Source organism: Culex quinquefasciatus, chromosome 2 (assembly GCF_015732765.1).
Source record: "Culex quinquefasciatus strain JHB chromosome 2, VPISU_Cqui_1.0_pri_paternal, whole genome shotgun sequence".
In the NCBI taxonomy this organism is placed as follows: Eukaryota; Metazoa; Arthropoda; class Insecta; order Diptera; family Culicidae; genus Culex; species Culex quinquefasciatus.
In genome coordinates this window covers 40226072-40245676 of record NC_051862.1, presented here as the reverse complement: position 1 = coordinate 40245676, position 19605 = coordinate 40226072, and the positions used below count along the sequence as shown (strand labels likewise).

The 19605-nt window shown below is 35.3% G+C and overlaps 1 protein-coding gene across 1 annotated transcript; it reads right to left on the bottom strand.

Moving 5' to 3' along the window:
* Positions 1-9031: 9031 nt before the first annotated feature.
* Positions 9032-10324, bottom strand: LOC119767849 (larval/pupal cuticle protein H1C-like). The gene is made up of 2 exons (XM_038257522.1): positions 10221-10324; positions 9032-10114 (listed from the first exon to the last, which is right to left on the bottom strand). The coding sequence occupies exons 1-2, from the start codon at positions 10230-10232 to the stop codon at positions 9251-9253; spliced, it is 876 nt and encodes a 291-aa protein (XP_038113450.1). The 5' UTR covers positions 10233-10324; the 3' UTR covers positions 9032-9250.
* Between the last annotated feature and the right edge of the window lie 9281 nt (positions 10325-19605).

Here is a 19605-nt window from a genome sequence, read left to right as displayed (position 1 = left end):
AAGGATAAAGTTTCACGCAAATCGAAAATGGGTCGGGCAACTGCTGTGTGAGTTGGCGGAGACGGAGAATTACCCATAAACTTTTGTTCTAAATGAAAAATAACCTCTCTGGGTTATTGCAGATTCGAAAAGTACATACATATAATTTATCCATAAATTGCGATTGAGTAACAAGAAATTAGTAATTTTAAAACCATTTTTTTATGAAACTACGTTTTTTCGAAATTTTGAGCACGCCATAAAATCGGACGTTCAATTTTGCTAAATAGTCCCCTTGAAAACAATCAATATCTCCTCAAGGGACCATCCATAAACCACGTGAACCCTCTTTTTCGTGGACTTTTTTTTTGTTTGGAGCGTGATAAGAAAACGAAAAAAAAGTGGTCTTCGGATCATCGAGTTAGAACTTGATTTGAACTGTATACATAAATTAAATAAATATACTTTTCGTTTAATTTTTGTGCTGTTGAAAAAAAACCTTCACCTTCTTTATCTTCGGTAAATCTGCTACGAATATTTCAGCACAATTCTTGCTACAAAAAATAATTCAAATTACGCTGCTTTGATCAACAAAAATTTGTCCCAATCAAAGACTTCCCTTCAATCCGTGCTCATAACTGAGCTGTTCCGTTCGTACGCCTCAAGTGTGCTCCGCTGTACTGGCTTATCGCCCTGTCCCTCGCCCCCGTTACCCTGTCCTCCACGTCTTGTACGGTCCTTCTCCATCGTCATCGTCGTCGTAGTCTTCGCCGCAGCCGCGTTCAAACAAAGAACGTAACTGTTGCAGCTACTCACAGCAGTATACGAACCTCGTCGCAGCCACTTCACCTCTTCGTTTTGCTGAACGGGTACGTCACGAAACTGCATTCGTAAGGAGCCGCTTCTTCCCGCCTCAGTCCATCGTCGTCGTCGTCGTACTCAAAACGGCGAGCAAAAGAGAGTTCGAGCAGAGTTCGTACGTATATATGTGCCAGCCAAAAGTGTGCAGCTGCATGCTGTGACTCTGACTATAGGGGACCTGTCTCCTCTCCGGTTAGCCAGCACTGTAGTCGAGCAGGTCGACACGATGAACGCGGGCAAGGAGCATTCAACGTGCCGTGAAGGCTGCCCCCTCAGCTAATGCTCTTTTTTAGATTTGTTTTTCCACAACCTCTGTGTCAGTTTTTCGCACAAACTTGGCTAGGTTAGGAAATGCAGCCGGGCAGGGTTGAGTTGAGAGTGCGATCTGGGTGGATCCGGTGACGAGACCTTGACAGTGCACTCTAACGACTGTACGAGGCGACGTGTTTTGCTGCAGCGCCAGGGAAGTCCCTGAACAGACCAGCAGCAGTCGGGACTTTTGCGCTCGTTGAATGTCACGGCGGTGGTGGCGGCGGCGCGCGTTTTATGTAATCGTTTGAGCAGGGAAGTGTGTTGAGTAGGGGATTGCAATCGGTTGGTGAGGTGTTTAATGTAATTTTAATATTGTTCAATTGTGTTCTATCAAGGTGAAACCAGAAGCGTTTTGCACTGTGATGATGCGATTATTACATTACTTTGTAAGGTGGATATTGCCATCTTTATACCTCATTTCTTAATTTGAAATCAATTCTCAGAACTCCTGGGGGAAGATTTGAAAACCGAATCTTAGCGCAAGTATATTAAATTTTAAAATCTTAAAAATGATTTTCTAAATGATTTTTTATGTTTATGTTTGCACTAGTTTTCTTTCTCTATTGTAGAAAAATTACCAAAAGAAGGCAAGGCATTAAATGCAAGAGGAATTTTTTTTCTTTAAAATGCTTCTTTCGTTGTCCAGTCACGAAAATAAATGGCTGGGAAAAACTTCAATTTAATCCTACATCAAAAGCTGTCAAAGACAAACTTATAGGAAATTGGATGAGCTTTCCGGTAAAAATATTTTCAAGACAGAAAAATCAAATCTGTTATATATAAATTTCCAAAAACCACAAAAAACTAATTTTTTCATCATTTTTATTATAAAAACCGGTCAATATGAAAACTTTTCTGTAAAATTGTCTGGGGAATCGATTCCTTCTATCGGGTTTGAAAATGTTGACGTTTAGAACACGTTTTAAATAAACAGTTTTAGTAAATAATGTTTGTATTTTTTAGGAGAGATATACCATCCTGCATTTTTCGCGAGTCTTTTTGTAACATCTTTGGCTATAGCCTCAAAAATTTTGAATGAAAAAAAACCTTCAAATTTAATTTTCAAACTTAAAATTGAAAAATCTCATAAAAGTGGCATGTATTTTTCTTTCAGTGTATTTTTTTTAGAAAGCCCGTCTAATTTCCTACAAGATTGTCATCGACCACTTTTTGATACTTGGCTTTGGATTTGAGTTACAGTAATTTTTAAATTACAAAATACAAATAACTTCACCTTTCTCAAATGTCACTTTTGAGTAGTACCAGAAAAAAATCCTGATTTGAGTTGGAATTGCTCGTAAATAAATACTCGGAAATCTGTAATTTGTGAATGGATTTTCTGATCGTTAAAGTGTCCTCAGCAAAGTTGTAAGCGGTGAGCTGAATTCAAAAAGAATGAGTTACACTCTCAAGGAAAATTATTCAATGATAATGATATAAATAGTCTTTTAAGCCACAGAGAATTATTGACAAATTTTGAATGCGAAGCTAAGACTGTTTAAAATGATCATGATTTTTTTTAAATAATTAAAATGAAAATTTTCAAAAATGATTTCATCAAAATAAATAAAATCTAATTTGCCATCGAAAATACTTTTTATCAATAAAAAGTACTGTTTTCAGGACACAGCCAAGTAAGTTTAAATATTTTATGTATTTTTTAAATTTTGGTTTTTCAAATAAAGTATAGACTTGATTATCCAAAGCCTCGATTATCCGAAGCTCGATTATCCGAAGGTTTGTATGGGACTTCGGGTAATCGAATCATAAACAAAATTTTCTTGTTTTTTTAATTTTTTTTATTTTCAATATTCACTTATTTTTTAAATAAAAATATAATTTTCTTGATTCCATTATCCGAAGATTTGGTTACAGTGAAGACTTGATTATCCGAAGGCCTTGAAAAATTTTAATTTTGATAATCGAATCTTCGGATAATCGAATCCGAAATATTTTTTTTTCGTTATCTTATTTTTGGTGGTGGAGCTTTAGTACCCATCCCAAAATTTGCAGTGATGGAATATAAAAAAAAATCATGTTGTAATTTAACACTCAAATTTGAATAAAATGAGGCCGCAGAAATTTAAAAACTTGAGATTTTTTCTATTAAAAGGAAGATTCAAAATTTAAAAAAATGTGTTCATTATTCGATTATCCGAAGTCCAATACACACCTTCGGATAATAGAATTTCGGACAATCGAAACTTCGGATAGTCGAAACGTCGGATAATCGAGTTTGGACTATTATTATTATTCATGGAAATTAAACTAGAGAACTTTTTTGGTGCTTTCGGTATGCCCAAAGAAGCCATTTTGCAGCATTCGTTTGTCCATTTAATTTTCCATACAAATTTGGCAGCTGTCCATACAAAAATTATGTATGAAAATTCACAAATTTGTATCTTTTGAAGGAATGTTTTGATCGATTTGGTGTATTCGGCAAAGTTGTAGGTATGGATAAGAACTACACTGAAAAAAATTATACACGGTTAAAAAATTGATGATTTTTAAATTAATTTGTTGTCACTAAAACTTAATTTGCAAAAAAACACTATTTTTTATATGTTTAAGGGGACATCAAAAGCCAACTTTTCAGAAATTTCCAGGTTGTGCAAAAAATCTTTGACCGAGTTATGAATTTTTGAATCAATACTGATTTTTTTTAAAGACTAACATTTTAAAAGGGCGTAATATTATATTCAATCAAAAAATACTGTACCCCAGATTCAATGTCACCCCTGATGACGGTACGTCATCACATGCTACTGTCACAAATCTACAAAACGTGTGTTTTAGTGTTATATTTTTTTTTTCAAAATTTTTGCGTTTTTTTAGTCGATATTTGAATAAAGTATTTATTGATAATTTACATTTGTGAACATTTTGGATTGATTTCATTTGCTTTCTAGAAAACATTAGCCTGTTACATGTTTAATGATTGATTGATAGTTTAATGATTTTTATATAACGTAAAAATGTTCTTTTGAAATACGTTTGGTGAGGTAAGATACAATAAATCTTTGTTTGATATCATGTTACTTACCTATTTATTGATTGAGTGGAAGCTTTTCGTTGATTCCGTTAATGTTTACGAGCACGAACACACAAAATTAAGCTATTTCGAATTAGCTATCACGATATTGACTATTGTACTATGCACCAATTAGATTACACTGAAATCTCTACAAATTCGCTAGTGTGAACATTTCGAGCATTCACTTTTTACATCAATAAAAAAACACCATCACAATTCATTCGCACCCACAATTTGTGTTAAATAATTTCCTCCCATTGAGTAGTACTGTATCAGGACGATTCAAACGGCCAGCAGCAAACTGGCACAAAAGCAGATAAATGCATCACGTTCACATTAACACAACTCGTAATTGCTGCTGATGTTGTTGTTGTTGCTTCTACGACGAGGACTCGACTTCGATGTACAAACATTGCACCTCCACGATGCCAACGCACACATTCAAACTGGCAGTATAAAAATACGACGACTCAACGACGATGACGACGACGCAGGGAAGAAAGGAACGAGAAGCAAAACAAGCAAAGAGAAGCAAAAAAACGCACAGCTAATTATAGTACTTGACCATCTACACTTTTCTCGCCGTAAATTTACACTATTTTCGTGCACTTAAAACTACTTTGTGCGTACGCGATTGCTTGCGGGTGCAATTGACACTAAATTTTCACACTATCCTAATGTCATTGTGCAGCGCGCTAGGACGTTGGCTAAAACAGGGTGTGTTTACTACACATCCTCGACGCGACGGAACGCGAGCGCCCCCCAACTGGAAGAGAGCACTGTTGAGTTTGAACTGAAAACGACGGCGATGGTACCAACACAAAGCAGGCACTTGCCTCAAACGAGAAACGTTGTAAACATTGCGATCGCAGTGTGCGTGTGGGGTGGTGGCGTTGAGCTTGAACTCTTTGGACGTGCATTCAACACCATGGCAACGACGGCTACTCGTGTGTACGAGACGGCGCGGGTGCACATAAGCAAGAACTTGTTTTGATTTTGCTGACTGTGTGTGTGTGTATGTTGGAGGGTTGTGGTGGGTGGGCAGGTAAAAACGAATACATGGATGTGATGTTTTGATGGTATTCATTGATACCGAAAAGTTCTGATTTGATCCAGGAAAGTAGAATAATGGGATGCAAGCTGAAGCAAAAGGATTTTGAAGACTAAATTCGTGAATTTAATTTTATTATTTCTGATTATGCTAGTGTAATGTTTAATTTAACATTAATCGGTGTACACAGCTTATCAAAAACCAGTGTGTTTCAACGCTACCAACACATTGATGCAAATTATTTTATGACACTACCTATTTAAAACTTTACATTATGTAGTCACCATTTCAACATTTACTATTTTTGTAAAAAGATATTTTTTTTTTGCTGAATTACATTTACTAAAAATGACAATAGAGAATTTGCAGCAAAGCTAAAAGACGCGTGTCGCCACCTATGAACAAATAGCGTAAACCTATGATTTTTAGAAAAAATGTGTTTTTTCCTTCCTAATCAACATTTTTATAAAACTTATGCCGGATTCGGATGAGAAAAATTATTTCCAACAATTTGGTGTATAACTTTCCAATATTTGTTTGATTTTTCTATGAGAAAACTTTAGATTTAGAAAACGATAGTAATTTGGACTATTTGGCAAGAAAGTCTGTCAAAAATCAATACAAATTGTTGAATATACGTTAACACATCTGTTATCAACTATATAACTGTTTATTTCATTGATATATACGGGGAAACTCATTATTTCGTGTTCCAAAACATGATTTTTAAAGAAAAAGGTCACAAATTTTTGCGCGCCCAAGAGTTGATGTTCATTATTTTAAAGCAAAAAATTTTTCTCGTCTTTTGCAACCAGTTTCATGAAGATTGATGCAGGGAATCATGAGAAATAAGCGATTTTGTTCTTTAATCGACAGTGAGACATACGACTTTAGGCAAGTAACCTCATTTTGGCGCCACCTACATTTGAAACGCAGTCGCGCTGCAAAACCTCAATCCATTCTTATTTTACAAAAAAATATTCTGGGCTAGGCCTTTCTTAAAAGTACGTCTCGATTTAATACATGTTTGCGTAAGCATGAAGTGGTGTTGGTAGACATTAGTTGAGCATTTGAAGTGCAGATGGCGACACAAGTTATTTGCTATGAATGTTGATGCCCAGATGTCCCTCTTTAAATAAACGGAAAAACGGATACCCAACAAAATTGTAGTTTCATGAACTAAAATCTAAAATCTAAAAACTAAAAACTAAAAACTAAAAACTAAAAACTAAAAACTAAAAACTAAAAACTAAAAACTAAAAACTAAAAACTAAAAACTAAAAACTAAAAACTAAAAACTAAAAACTAAAAACTAAAAACTAAAAACTAAAAACTAAAAACTAAAAACTAAAAACTAAAAACTAAAAACTAAAAACTAAAAACTAAAAACTAAAAACTAAAAACTAAAAACTAAAAACTAAAAACTAAAAACTAAAAACTAAAAACTAAAAACTAAAAACTAAAAACTAAAAACTAAAAACTAAAAACTAAAAACTAAAAACTAAAAACTAAAAACTAAAAACTAAAAACTAAAAACTAAAAACTAAAAACTAAAAACTAAAAACTAAAAACTAAAAACTAAAAACTAAAAACTAAAAACTAAAAACTAAAAACTAAAAACTAAAAACTAAAAACTAAAAACTAAAAACTAAAAACTAAAAACTAAAAACTAAAAACTAAAAACTAAAAATTTAAAACAAGAAACAAGAAACAAGAAACAAGAAACAAGAAACAAGAAACAAGAAACAAGAAACAAGAAACAAGAAACAAGAAACAAGAAACAAGAAACAAGAAACAAGAAACAAGAAACAAGAAACAAGAAACAAGAAACAAGAAACAAGAAACAAGAAACAAGAAACAAAAACAAGAAACAAGAAACAAGAAACAAGAAACAAGAAACAAGAAACAAGAAACAAGAAACAAGAAACAAGAAACAAGAAACAAGAAACAAGAAACAAGAAACAAGAAACAAGAAACAAGAAACAAGAAACAAGAAACAAGAAACAAGAAACAAGAAACAAGAAACAAACAAGAAACAAGAAACAAGAAACAAGAAACAAGAAACAAGAAACAAGAAACAAGAAACAAGAAACAAGAAACAAGAAACAAGAAACAAGAAACAAGAAACAAGAAACAAGAAACAAGAAACAAGAAACAAGAAACAAGAAACAAGAAACAAGAAACAAGAAACAAGAAACAAGAAACAAGAAACAAGAAACAAGAAACAAGAAACAAGAAACAAGAAACAAGAAACAAGAAACAAGAAACAAGAAACAAGAAACAAGAAACAAGAAACAAGAAACAAGAAACAAGAAACAAGAAACAAGAAACAAGAAACAAGAAACAAGAAACAAGAAACAAGAAACAAGAAACAAGAAACAAGAAACAAGAAACAAGAAACAAGAAACAAGAAACAAGAAACAAGAAACAAGAAACAAGAAACAAGAAACAAGAAACAAGAAACAAGAAACAAGAAACAAGAAACAAGAAACAAGAAACAAGAAACAAGAAACAAGAAACAAGAAACAAGAAACAAGAAACAAGAAACAAGAAACAAGAAACAAGAAACAAGAAACAAGAAACAAGAAACAAGAAACAAGAAACAAGAAACAAGAAACAAGAAACAAGAAACAAGAAACAAGAAACAAGAAACAAGAAACAAGAAACAAGAAACAAGAAACAAGAAACAAGAAACAAGAAACAAGAAACAAGAAACAAGAAACAAGAAACAAGAAACAAGAAACAAGAAACAAGAAACAAGAAACAAGAAACAAGAAACAAGAAACAAGAAACAAGAAACAAGAAACAAGAAACAAGAAACAAGAAACAAGAAACAAGAAACAAGAAACAAGAAACAAGAAACAAGAAACAAGAAACAAGAAACAAGAAACAAGAAACAAGAAACAAGAAACAAGAAACAAGAAACAAGAAACAAGAAACAAGAAACAAGAAACAAGAAACAAGAAACAAGAAACAAGAAACAAGAAACAAGAAACAAGAAACAAGAAACAAGAAACAAGAAACAAGAAACAAGAAACAAGAAACAAGAAACAAGAAACAAGAAACAAGAAACAAGAAACAAGAAACAAGAAACAAGAAACAAGAAACAAGAAACAAGAAACAAGAAACAAGAAACAAGAAACAAGAAACAAGAAACAAGAAACAAGAAACATTATGTAGTTTTGTTCTGTTTTGTTTTCATGTTATTTAACTTGGAATGGACAGCTCTACTTTGTATGAGTCTTCACTTTTCGTCACGATGACATCACGCTGCGTCCTCAAAAAAAAAAAACGCAAGTACAAGGTAAACCCATATAAAAGTAACCGACCGATAGTGAGAGTAAAATCAACCTGCTCGTACCAAATAAAATCGACTCGATCAAGTGGATCAAGTCAACTTCGGGGGGGAAAAGGCAAGAGAGGACAACAAGAAGCCGCCCAAGAAGTAGCGCAAGGTCACGTCGAAAGCATGAAGTGTGTTGGTTCGTGTTTTTTGCGGTTGTCGTCGTTGTTGTTTTATTTTGACAAGTGTAGCAAAGAAGAAAATTAATAACTTGTTCAAGGATGTGGAGCACGCTCGATATGGAGCACTGGATCGCCACGTAAGACGCACTCAAACGGGTTCCGGACGTTGCGCAACGATCCAGGGTTGTTGCTAACCTTGCGATCGAGTGGTGAGTTGGTAGGTTTGACAGTGGCGTGCCAAGAGGGAGGATAATGGGTGGTTGACGTTTCGGCTTGCGTATGATAATCTTCAGGGTTGGTAAGGTGTGATATTGTAGTAAAATTGGGAGTTATGTTTTGTATTTAATTTATTGGTCTTTTTACATAAAATGCGCTCTCAGGATGGCAATTTCTTTCCGAGGGAAGAAAAACCTGAGTGCGATTTTTTCGGCTAACAAAACAACAGTCTAATAAATAGGAAATCTATGTTGGGGTAGGGGGAAAGATTTCTTATTTGTTTGTTGGGGGGAGGTTAGGATCATTGGGTTCAGTGATCAGTGATCAACGATTTACCAGCCATAATGGGCATGAGTTCCGTCGTAGGCAACGTGGGCGACCTCCACAGCTGGAGAGTAGGTCAGGGTCTTGGTGGAGTGGGCGGACACAACTGGGGCAGCGTGGGCGTAGGTGGCGACCGGGGCGGCATGGGCGTAGGTGGCAACAGCTGGGGCAGCATGGGCGTAGGTGGCGACGGCCGGGGCAGCGTAGCTAACCTGCTTGGCGTAGGTGGCAACTGGGGCGGCATGGGCGTAGGTGGCAACTGGAGCGGCATGGGCGTAGGTGGCGACCGGAGCGGCATGGGCGTAGGTGGCGACAGCTGGGGTGGCATAGCTGACCTGCTTGGCGTAGGTGGCGACTGGGGCGGCGTGGGCGTAAGTGGCGACAGCTGGGGCAGCATGGGCGTAGGTCACAGCCGGGGCAGCATAGCTAGCGTAGGCCAGCTTGGGGGCCTCGTTGGTGATGCGGGTGTCGGACTTGCGGACGCTCGAGTATGGGGTGTCGACGGCCTTGGAGTAGTGGGACACGGTGGCATCATGGGAGCGGACAGTGCTCTCGTGGGTGGAGCCGATGGCCGGGGCGGAGTAGGCATAGGACTTCTGGATCGGGGCAGCGTAGGTGGCCACAGCTGGGGCATGAGAGTAGGTGGCGACCGGGGCGGCATGGGCGTAGGTAGCGATGGCTGGGGCAGCATGGGCATAGGTCGCCACAGCTGGGGCAGCGTAGGCCACGGTCTTGGCCAGAGGAGCCGCCTGGGAGATGGAGCTGTAGCTCACAGCCGAAGCCGGCGAGTAGTGCGCCTGTTGAGCGTACGCCACTGGAGCCTCCAGGTATCCAGCGCTGGCGACCGCCAACGAAGCCAGGAAAACGACGAACTGTAAGATTCACAAAGGGAAGAAACTCAGATTAGTCACACTGCACTGTTTTCCGCAACACCAAAATCTTCAACACAATCCCAAAAAACACTTGAGGATCCCGTACCTTGAATGCCATTATGCTGATACTGGAAAATCTGTGTTACTACACTGAAGTCACTGTGATCAATGATACAGTTTCGTTGGCTTGGTCCAATATTTATATCAAAACCTCATTACGGTTCAGAGGGGTTCAAACCCGACTTCGTCGAACAATATCTCTCTACCGAACACGCAACCACGCCACGACGAGGAGGTGACAGGACCGAGAACAAGAGGAGAGAACCCCTACTCGAGAGGGCGCGCGACAATTCGCGAAGCCGCCAAAAGGAAGCACGACGACCGCGAGAGTAGAAAAAAAAATCCATTTTCATTAAAGATAAATACACAAGTCGACTCCCTCAAGGGGGTATTTCGGGCCGGAGAACAACCACTTGGGCGCGCGAGAGAGAGCAAATCGAGAGACTTGTCAAAGACAAACCTCCCCCCGAAACAACACTTTCGCTTTCGATGGCGGTTGAGGACAAGTTCTCGCGGACGGATTCCGGGGTCCTCGAAAGAGAGTTCAGCTAATCATGGTTGAAACGTAAAACCTCCGGCGGAGAGGCCTGATTTGCAAAACTCAAACTTCTACGGCGGGCAGCAGGGTTTCGTCATTCGGCGTCAAACGGCGGTCAAACGTCACAGTGACAAGTTGGTTTTTGGGACGGAGTTTGTTGCGCGCCAGTTTTGATTGATTCGTGGAGGAAGGGGAAACGCGGTTGGCCCGCAAGGGTCGTCGTTGGCAGCTGGGGCGTCATAATTGATCCAATTGTGGGGCTAGACGGAACGGGCAAAGGGCCGTTCGGAATGCTGAGCCGAGTTGAAACTATATCATTTGTGTCGTTTTATTGCCGTTGAGCGGTTGAGATGTTTGGTGCGGATTTTGGGTGTAATAAATTGATTAAGATATTGATGGTTGAGGGCTCGGTTGTTTTAGAATACTTTGACGTGAGCTGATTTGTTGATTTGATAAAGTGATTTGTTGTTGTGTTGAAGCTGGTGTGTGGTGATTTGTCAAGTGATAAAGTTTGAATTTAAATATTCGTTTTCAACATTCAACATCCTTGATCATAGTTGATGGTTCATTGTAAACCTTCAATAACGAGGATTTTAGCCCTAAGCCCTTATTTCAAAAAGTATAAATCTTCACTAAAATCAGATGCAACGTTCTTGGTATTGTTATCAATTTTCAAATTTGAAGCTTTCTTAAGGCTCATGAAATCAAGTTTAAAGGTTTTTTTTAAAGGTCCAATAAAACAAAATGTATATTATTTGCTTTTTAACTTAAGGCGGTGTTTAAAACTTTAAAACACCCGGAAGGCAAAAAAAATAAAATGTAGTTTAAAGGACCAATTAAAAAAAAAACTCTTGAAGTGTTCTCACCTGTCTCAAAAAATGTTCTAAAAAATTAGGGCAACATTAATTTTATTTAATTTTGTTTTATCTTACATTGAATAAACCGTTATTTTCATTTTAATTGAATTTAAAGCACGGTATGGAGGAAGCAAAATATTATAAATCGAAAACACCCTTGGGAGATTTATACGTAGTAAATTGAGTTCCACCTTCCTTATTAAGAATATATTCGATTCAAAATATTCTATCGGTAAAAATTGCGTTTTCAGAAAAAATGTGTATTTTAATACTAATGGAGACGCCTGGTACTAAATAAAAATTGAACAATTCGATTAAAAAATATTTTTTTTGAAAGTTTATGCTTATCAAAGGTAAAATAATTGTAAAACATTTTGAAACAAAACATGTAATAAGGCTTACGAACAAATTATTAAAATTTACTTGAGCCACCATGCACCTCCTCCTATGGTATATGAGAACACACATTTTTTCTGAAAAACGCAATTTTCACCGATAGAATATTTTGAATTGAACATATTAATAATCATGAAGGTGAAACACAACTTTCTACGTGTAAATCTCTCATGGGTGTTTTCGATTTATAATATTTTGTTTCCTCCATACCGTGAAAGCTTTCAAGCATTTTTTCAGTTTTGGAACTACAGATCGATAAAGGCGTAAAGGATTAAAGGTTTTTTTTTGTCAGGGGTATCCAAAAATACTCAAAAGTCAACAAAAAATTTGTTTATTCCATTTTTTTTAATAATTTTTGCTCTGAAATTTTGAAGGTTGACATGAACAGGGTTGATGTACAATTTTTTTAAATTAATTTAGAAATGGCCTTACCTCAAAAGTGAGTCAAATAAATCACAAAATTTTAAAAGATGCTTTATTTTGAATTTAAAAAATACTAATAAATTTATTATATCTATTTCAAAACGATTATCCTACTCTTTGTGAAGTTATCTTCATAAGAGAAATTTTCTGTGACTGTGACAAGAACGCTAAGTAAATGTTTAAAAACTGTATCTCGAAAAGCAATTTTTTTTATCGACCAGCCTTTGGCATAGTTTTTGTTATGGGTTAGAGAAATAACGGTTGCACCATGATTTTTTTTATGTTTCACTTTTTACTTTGGAAAATCAATTTGCGCAAAAATACCATTTAAAAAAATTGAAAATGTTTTAGATTACTATAAGACGTCTTTTGGTCTGTTGCAAGTGACCAAAATTGTTTCGCCCAACTTGTGATTTTTTGAATAAAAAAAAAAATCTGAGGTGTATTGTTGTTTATTTAATAAAGGGGACTTAAACCAATATAATAAAGTGAAATCGATTCAACATCGTAATTGTAATCGAAAGTTTTTTACTTATTTTTCATTCAATATTTTTTTCAAGTATTTTTTTACCATTAGAAGTCATGATCAAGTTAGACAATCATTGAAAATAATTTGTTTTCAATGTTTGGAAAAAATCTATAAATTTGTTTCAAAAACATTGAAGATTGGAGCCCAGGATTAGAGCATTGGAACAATCAATGTTGAGGTATTGACTCTGATAGAAAAAAAAAATCAAATAGGACCGTTTTTTTAATGTCAACTAAAAGTGTCCAATATTCGGAAAATAAATTTCAGTAACTATTCAGCCGATTTTCGACGTTAAAAAAACATTTGAGTAATTTACTGATCATTTTTTTTTAAATTCCATCCTTAAATTCATTTTTTTGCCTTTCTTACTAAAGATAGGTATAAGATTTGCTTTTGTTTTTTTTTCAATTTAGTTTTAAATGATTTCAAATTCGACAACACTTTTCCCAAGATACAAACAAATGCTGATGATTTTAGAAAAAATTCCAATGTTGACAAATTCGACAACATGAAGTTACCAGATTTGCATGCAGGATTTGTATTCGTGTAGATTTTTATCTTTTCAGGTTCAATTATTATTATTTATCAAGCTCTTGAAAAAAAAAATATTTGAAAGAGTAAATTTTATTGGCTCGCTCTAGAAAATGTTTACTGTGTGTTTCCCAAATTATATCGTTTTATTTTTAAAATAAAAATTGAACCAATAGTTCGATGCCTCTGTGCTCTTTTGTACTATGTTTGCTGGTTTTCCTTACTACATAGATAAAAATATTCCTGTAAATTTACATTATTTATCATGTACCGAAAGGTATCATGATAAAAGATGTATATTTATATTAGATTCATTGGAAATTTACATTAGTTTTGTTGGAATAATTCAAATCAACTAATTCTAATTGACAAATGGGAATGACAAGTTCGACTTGGATTGAGTTGGAAAAGGGTGTGGCCTATGTTCTATTTTAAAAACGATGAAAAAAAAAAAATAAACTGCTAGACTTGAAAAGCTTTGCTGAAGAAACTAAATAGATCAATAAATTATTTCACAATATAAAGATTTTTCATATGTTAACATAATTATTTTGTATGTTCTACTCGCAAAATTGTATTAAGAAATGTCTAAAAATGGCATGGGAATTCAATTCGTTAAAATAAAATTAATTAACTTTCCATAAAAGAGTTCCCAAAATCGTGAACAAGCGTTCATGAAAATGGGAACCACGAACAAAGTACGTTTTTCAAAATCGTACCATGGGATTTGAACACTTGGTTCGACGTTCCCATTTTCATGAACGCTTGTCAACGATTTTGAGAACTCTTTTTTTTCGTGTACAATCCAAATTAAATTATACAACGTTTAGTCTATTTTTGGAAAAAAAAATCCTTAAGTAAATTTTTATAAATTCTTAAAAAAGAAACCTTTTTTTTATTGTTGCGAAAAACAAATGCTTCCAACATTCCTGGTCACATTTCGACGGATCCGATTTCCATTCTATTCTGCTACAATTCGACATGCACGATCTAACTGTTCCAGACAACTCGGCGACTGTCCGACCGGTCGGACCACGAACCCCTTCTTCGACATCAAACTTAGGCATTGTCAATTTCATCATATCAGCCTGCAGATCAGCAAACCTGCCGCCATTCATCGATTCTTTCGCTGGACACGCCTGGCGGTCCGACAGCGAGAAACCACACCATTACTGACCTTCACGTGGACGTTCAAAAAGAAACCGCCAGCCAGTATTAAGTCCTTTACAACAGCCGTGGCTGTTTCCCCGTCACGACTTGTTACATACTGAATAATATGTTTACAACTGAATCCATCTCGTGGGACTACCGCCCATAATCAGAAGCCGTGTCCGTGGTCCCAAATTGTGTCAACTGTCTAACGAAAATACAAACCTGCTCTTGCGCAATGGGCCGCCCCGCCGAAATGGACCAAAATATCTGTTGACACATTTGTGTGCGACACGAGCCCAGGTCGATTAAAATGTTTCGTATTGCACAATGGCCTAGTAATTACGTTACGGGTCCGAATGTCAATGACTTTACACCAACGAGAGGTAACCCTTGGCGAGACTATAGAAATCTAGAAAAGTTTACCGAGATCATTAGTTGATATCTCCTTGAACACGAGAAAATTCAACAAGCAGCAACCAAACATACGTTGAAGAGCAAAGGGTTAACAGGTTAAGGTAATTTATCAAGTTTCCGAAAGCAAACAAGCAAATGTAAGTCAACTTGAACGCATGAACTCGCACAACAACGACTAGCTGCCGCGAAGGACACGCCGAAAAAAGTGTCGCGAACAACTTCTTCTGGTGACCCCTCGCCGCAATTTGAGGGGCCGTCGTGTGGCCACCTGAAAGAAAATCGGAGAAACTGGTTCAACCAACCTCCAAAGCACTCGGTGGTGGAGTTAATTTTCGGTTTGCTGCTGGGGTGTGATGTCCTTTTTTAGCCGGTCAAACCGATTTGCTTTTATTGGTTGGTGGGGTCTGTGGAACTAGCCTGGGTACCGTTTTGCACCGTTAAGCTCACCTAGCCCACCTTAGTGATTTACTTCGGCTGGGAGGAGGTCACGCAATTCCATGACGACGACAGTAAGGTACCTTTTTGCTAAGTGGTGTGGGAATTTCTGCGAATAAAGGGTAAAGCGGTTGATTGATTTCGGACAACAATGGCATTTTTCTGTTTGGTTTTATTGCAGTTTGACCTGAATTAACCTTTTAACATTTTGCAAGAAAATATTTAAACATTTTTAAAAGTTCGCCGGGAACCCTTTCCTTTGCTTGGAATTTGTGATTTTAGTGGATTTCAGACCATGATGGTTCAGGTTGCAAAGAAATCGATAATTAGGAATAAAATCAACTTCACAAAAGAAGATCTTCAACACCATGACAGCCAACCGTTGTCGGCCGAAAGATATGGTGCAGTTTTGGAGCAATGGAAAAAGGGCAACTTTTGGCTTGGTTGAAAATTAGGGTGGTTCATGATTAGGGTATTTCAGCAAACCAAACTTTTCAGGAATATTAAAATGGAAGTAATTTTTAACATTCACAAGCTCGTTCCTAACTCCCTCCAATTAGCTGATTTTCACTATTTAGACAACTAATTTTGTACAACTTTTGATAAAAACTTGCTTGTTCACTTCTTATTGAGCTATTTATTACTCGATTTCAGTTAAAAGCGCTTTTAATGAGCTGTAATCGAATGTCAAAGTGCTGATATAACAACATAAGAGACACGCTGGAATTAGATGCTGTTCTCCTAGTCGTAGAAAGCGTAGATTGCGAGATAAAATTTTGATGTCTTCAACAATTGAAGAAAAACAATCCCAAAAATTTTGGTTAAAAAACTAAATTGCATTATTTAGTCTGTAAATCAAGAGCAACATTTTAAACAACGTTTATTAAACCTCACAAATAAGCAATTATATATGTCCTATTTTCACTGAGATATTAGAAATTTAATTTGATGAAATATCTTTGAAACAAAGTACATAAGTCTTTAAACATCCTAAAACTACACAACTAATCGATAAATTCATCAAAAGTAAAATAACAGAAATAATATTTTGTTTGAAATATCATGCAAACATAAAAAAATTATAGTGTTTTGGAATCGGGATGATGTCGGCTATCCATTAAAATTATAATTTAATGAAAATTTTCTCAATAATACGTATTTTTCCTGTATTTTGGAAATGCATATTTTTTTCTCTAAGGAAACCAAAAATATATTGTTATTGCAATATGGGTATCAAATTATCAGTTTTTTCATACATTTCGAATGCTGAATCATTTTTTTTAAACACTCAAAATTTCCACAAAACTACTTATTTTCGAAAAAAAAATATTCAAAATTTCAGTTTTTACAATATGGGTATCAAACGATCAGGGTTTTTTCATACATTTCGAAAGATTTGCACAAACTACGTATTTAAAAAAAATCATCAAAATATCAATTTTTAACAAGATAGGTATCAAATGATCGGGATTTTTTATGCACTTCAAAAGTTATAACATAAATTTGTGAAAATATCCAAATTTTCACAAAACTACGTATTTTCGAAAAAAATACTCAAAATTTCAGATTTGACTGAAACTGAAATTTTGAGTATTTTTTCGAAAATACGTAGTTTTGTGAAAATTTTGAGTATTTAAAAAAAAATTGCTATTATATTGGAAATGTATGAAAAAATCCTGTTCATTTGATATACATATTGTAAAAACTGAAATTTTGAGTATTTTTTCAAAAATATGTAGTTTTGTGTTTTTTTTTAGTATTTTCAAAAAAATGTTGTTATAACATTCGAAGTGTATGAAAAAATCCTGATCGGTTGATACCCATGTTGTAAAAACTGAAATTTTGAGTATTTTTTTCTTGCAAATACGTAGTTTCGTGAAAATTTGAGTATTTAAAAATATGTTGTTTTTACATTCAAAATGTATGAAAAAATCCCGATCATTTGATACCCATGTTGTAAAAACTGAAATTTTAAGTATTTTTTTCGAAAATACGTAGTTTAGTAAAAAAAACTAGTGTTAAAAAAAACGATTTTACATTCGAAATGTATGAACAAATTCCAATCATTTGATACTCATATTAAATGAAATTTTTTTTGAGTATTTTTTTCGAGAAACATTGCATTTACAAAGTAATGGAAAAATACGTATTTTTGTTAAATTTTTTAAGAAATTATAATTTTAATGGATAGCTGACATCATCCCGATTCCAAAACACTATAATTTTTTGATGTTTGCATGATTTTTCATACGATTAAAGCCAATGTCTCCCATATAGCCAGAATCCCATAAGCTCTGTGCTTCAGTTAACCCTCTACAACCTAACCCCGCCTTTAGACGGGCTTCGATTTTAAAAACCGCCAAAAATCAAATTTTCAACCAATTTTTGATCTTTAAAAAGCATTGGAAAGAAGAACTCTTAAAAATTTTGAATATTTATGAGTTGGAAGTTTTACTTGTTTTATGTGACTTTGTCAATGATTTTTAAAATGTATTTTTTTAGGGGTCAAATTTGGCTGTATTTTTCACTAAAATTTTCCTATATTTTAAGTAAAAATAAATATGCAGTATTTTTTCTAGTGTCCCAGACTATGCCTCTACGCATTTTTTAACACATAACAACATAAACTAAACAAAATAAATGCAAATTAAAATACTAAAAATGAAACAAGAAAAACATAAAACAAGAGAAGTATAGTTTTTCGTAGAACAAAACTTGCTCAAAATGACCTCCTGAACAGGGGAAAATAAAAAAATTAGAAAAAAAAATTTGGGCAGTAGAGGGTTAAGCACTGGACCATGCTTAACCGAGGCAGCTAAACGAATCAAAACCGAGGCAGTGCAAAACCGAGATGTTAAAATAAAATAGCATTACAGAGCATTTTACAGAGATGTTAAAATAAAATAGCTCAAACTGCGCAGCGTTTTTTTCTTTGCAGTATAATACTGAAAACAAATAATAAGAGACGACAGGGTGACGTCATTGAATAAGAAAATACTGCTTCAAACACTTTTAGCATTTTAATATTTAAACTGAATAAAAAATAGCTGTCAAACTTTACCATCGCTTTTGCCTTCCAAGGTCAAATACCCTCAATTAAAATCTTTTTCGTGAGCCATTCCAAAAAGCCACCAAAATAACTCGGAACAGCTGAACCGTGCAAGTTGCTCCAATTTCACAGTTCACATTTTAAGGTTTCGGTTTTGCGGGATCTACCCAAACAAGCAACCACACTTGCAAAGTGCGTGTGTGAGTAGATTCGAAAATTGGCCGCCAACCAAGAAATAGCCGTTGATTATTTTTTTCGTTAACCAGGGCGGCCGGCCCCCTCTTGATTGTGCGTAGTACCGGTTCTCGGTTTTGGGAGTTGAAACTTTTTTTTTTTTCGAAAGCATGAATAATCATTTCCATCAAGGTCGCGCGCACGAGCGGATTGTCCCCGCCAAGTGGCCAGGCTCCAATACTGGACAGTTCATGCGAGGTTCGCGCCTGCAATTATTCCAAAATTCTGTACTTAAAGTCACCGAAATCAAGATAACCTTAAAGTGAGTAGGTTGGAATTTTTAATGGAAAACGTAAAAAACTGTGTCATTTTACCGGCTACTTGAGGGATAGCCGAATGGTGCCGCCGGCAGTCCGTCAATTGGATTAAGATACTTATTATTTATTTTTATCGAAAGTGTACAAATAAAGCATAAAGGAGCCGTTAATATTTTCATGAGAAGTTTTGGGGCGATAATGCACCTCGCCATAGCCAAAAATGTCTAAATTTAACGACGTGTTTCATGCATTTTTTTCCACTTTTATTTCTCGCTTGCTTTCTACTTTTAAAGACTGTATTAATATTGAACGCTTAACCTTATAACGCGAGAGGTGACATTTAAAAAGCAATAATTGCAAATGAGTTCTTGAGAGTTGAGGCCTCCTATCTCGATCGAGCTGTAAAGACTGTGTGCTCGGTGCTTTCCACCTACTTCATGTAAATATAGGAATGTGTCAGTGAATCTTGTTTAATTGCAGAAGTTTTGCTGCCGTTATGGTAATGCTAAAGTGGTTTTCTTGTTAGCATTGGTAATTATAGGCGTGAGACACTTGTAAAGTTGTCATTACGGTTTTTTTAACCTAGAATTTTCAGCCTATAGCCCATTAGTAAAGT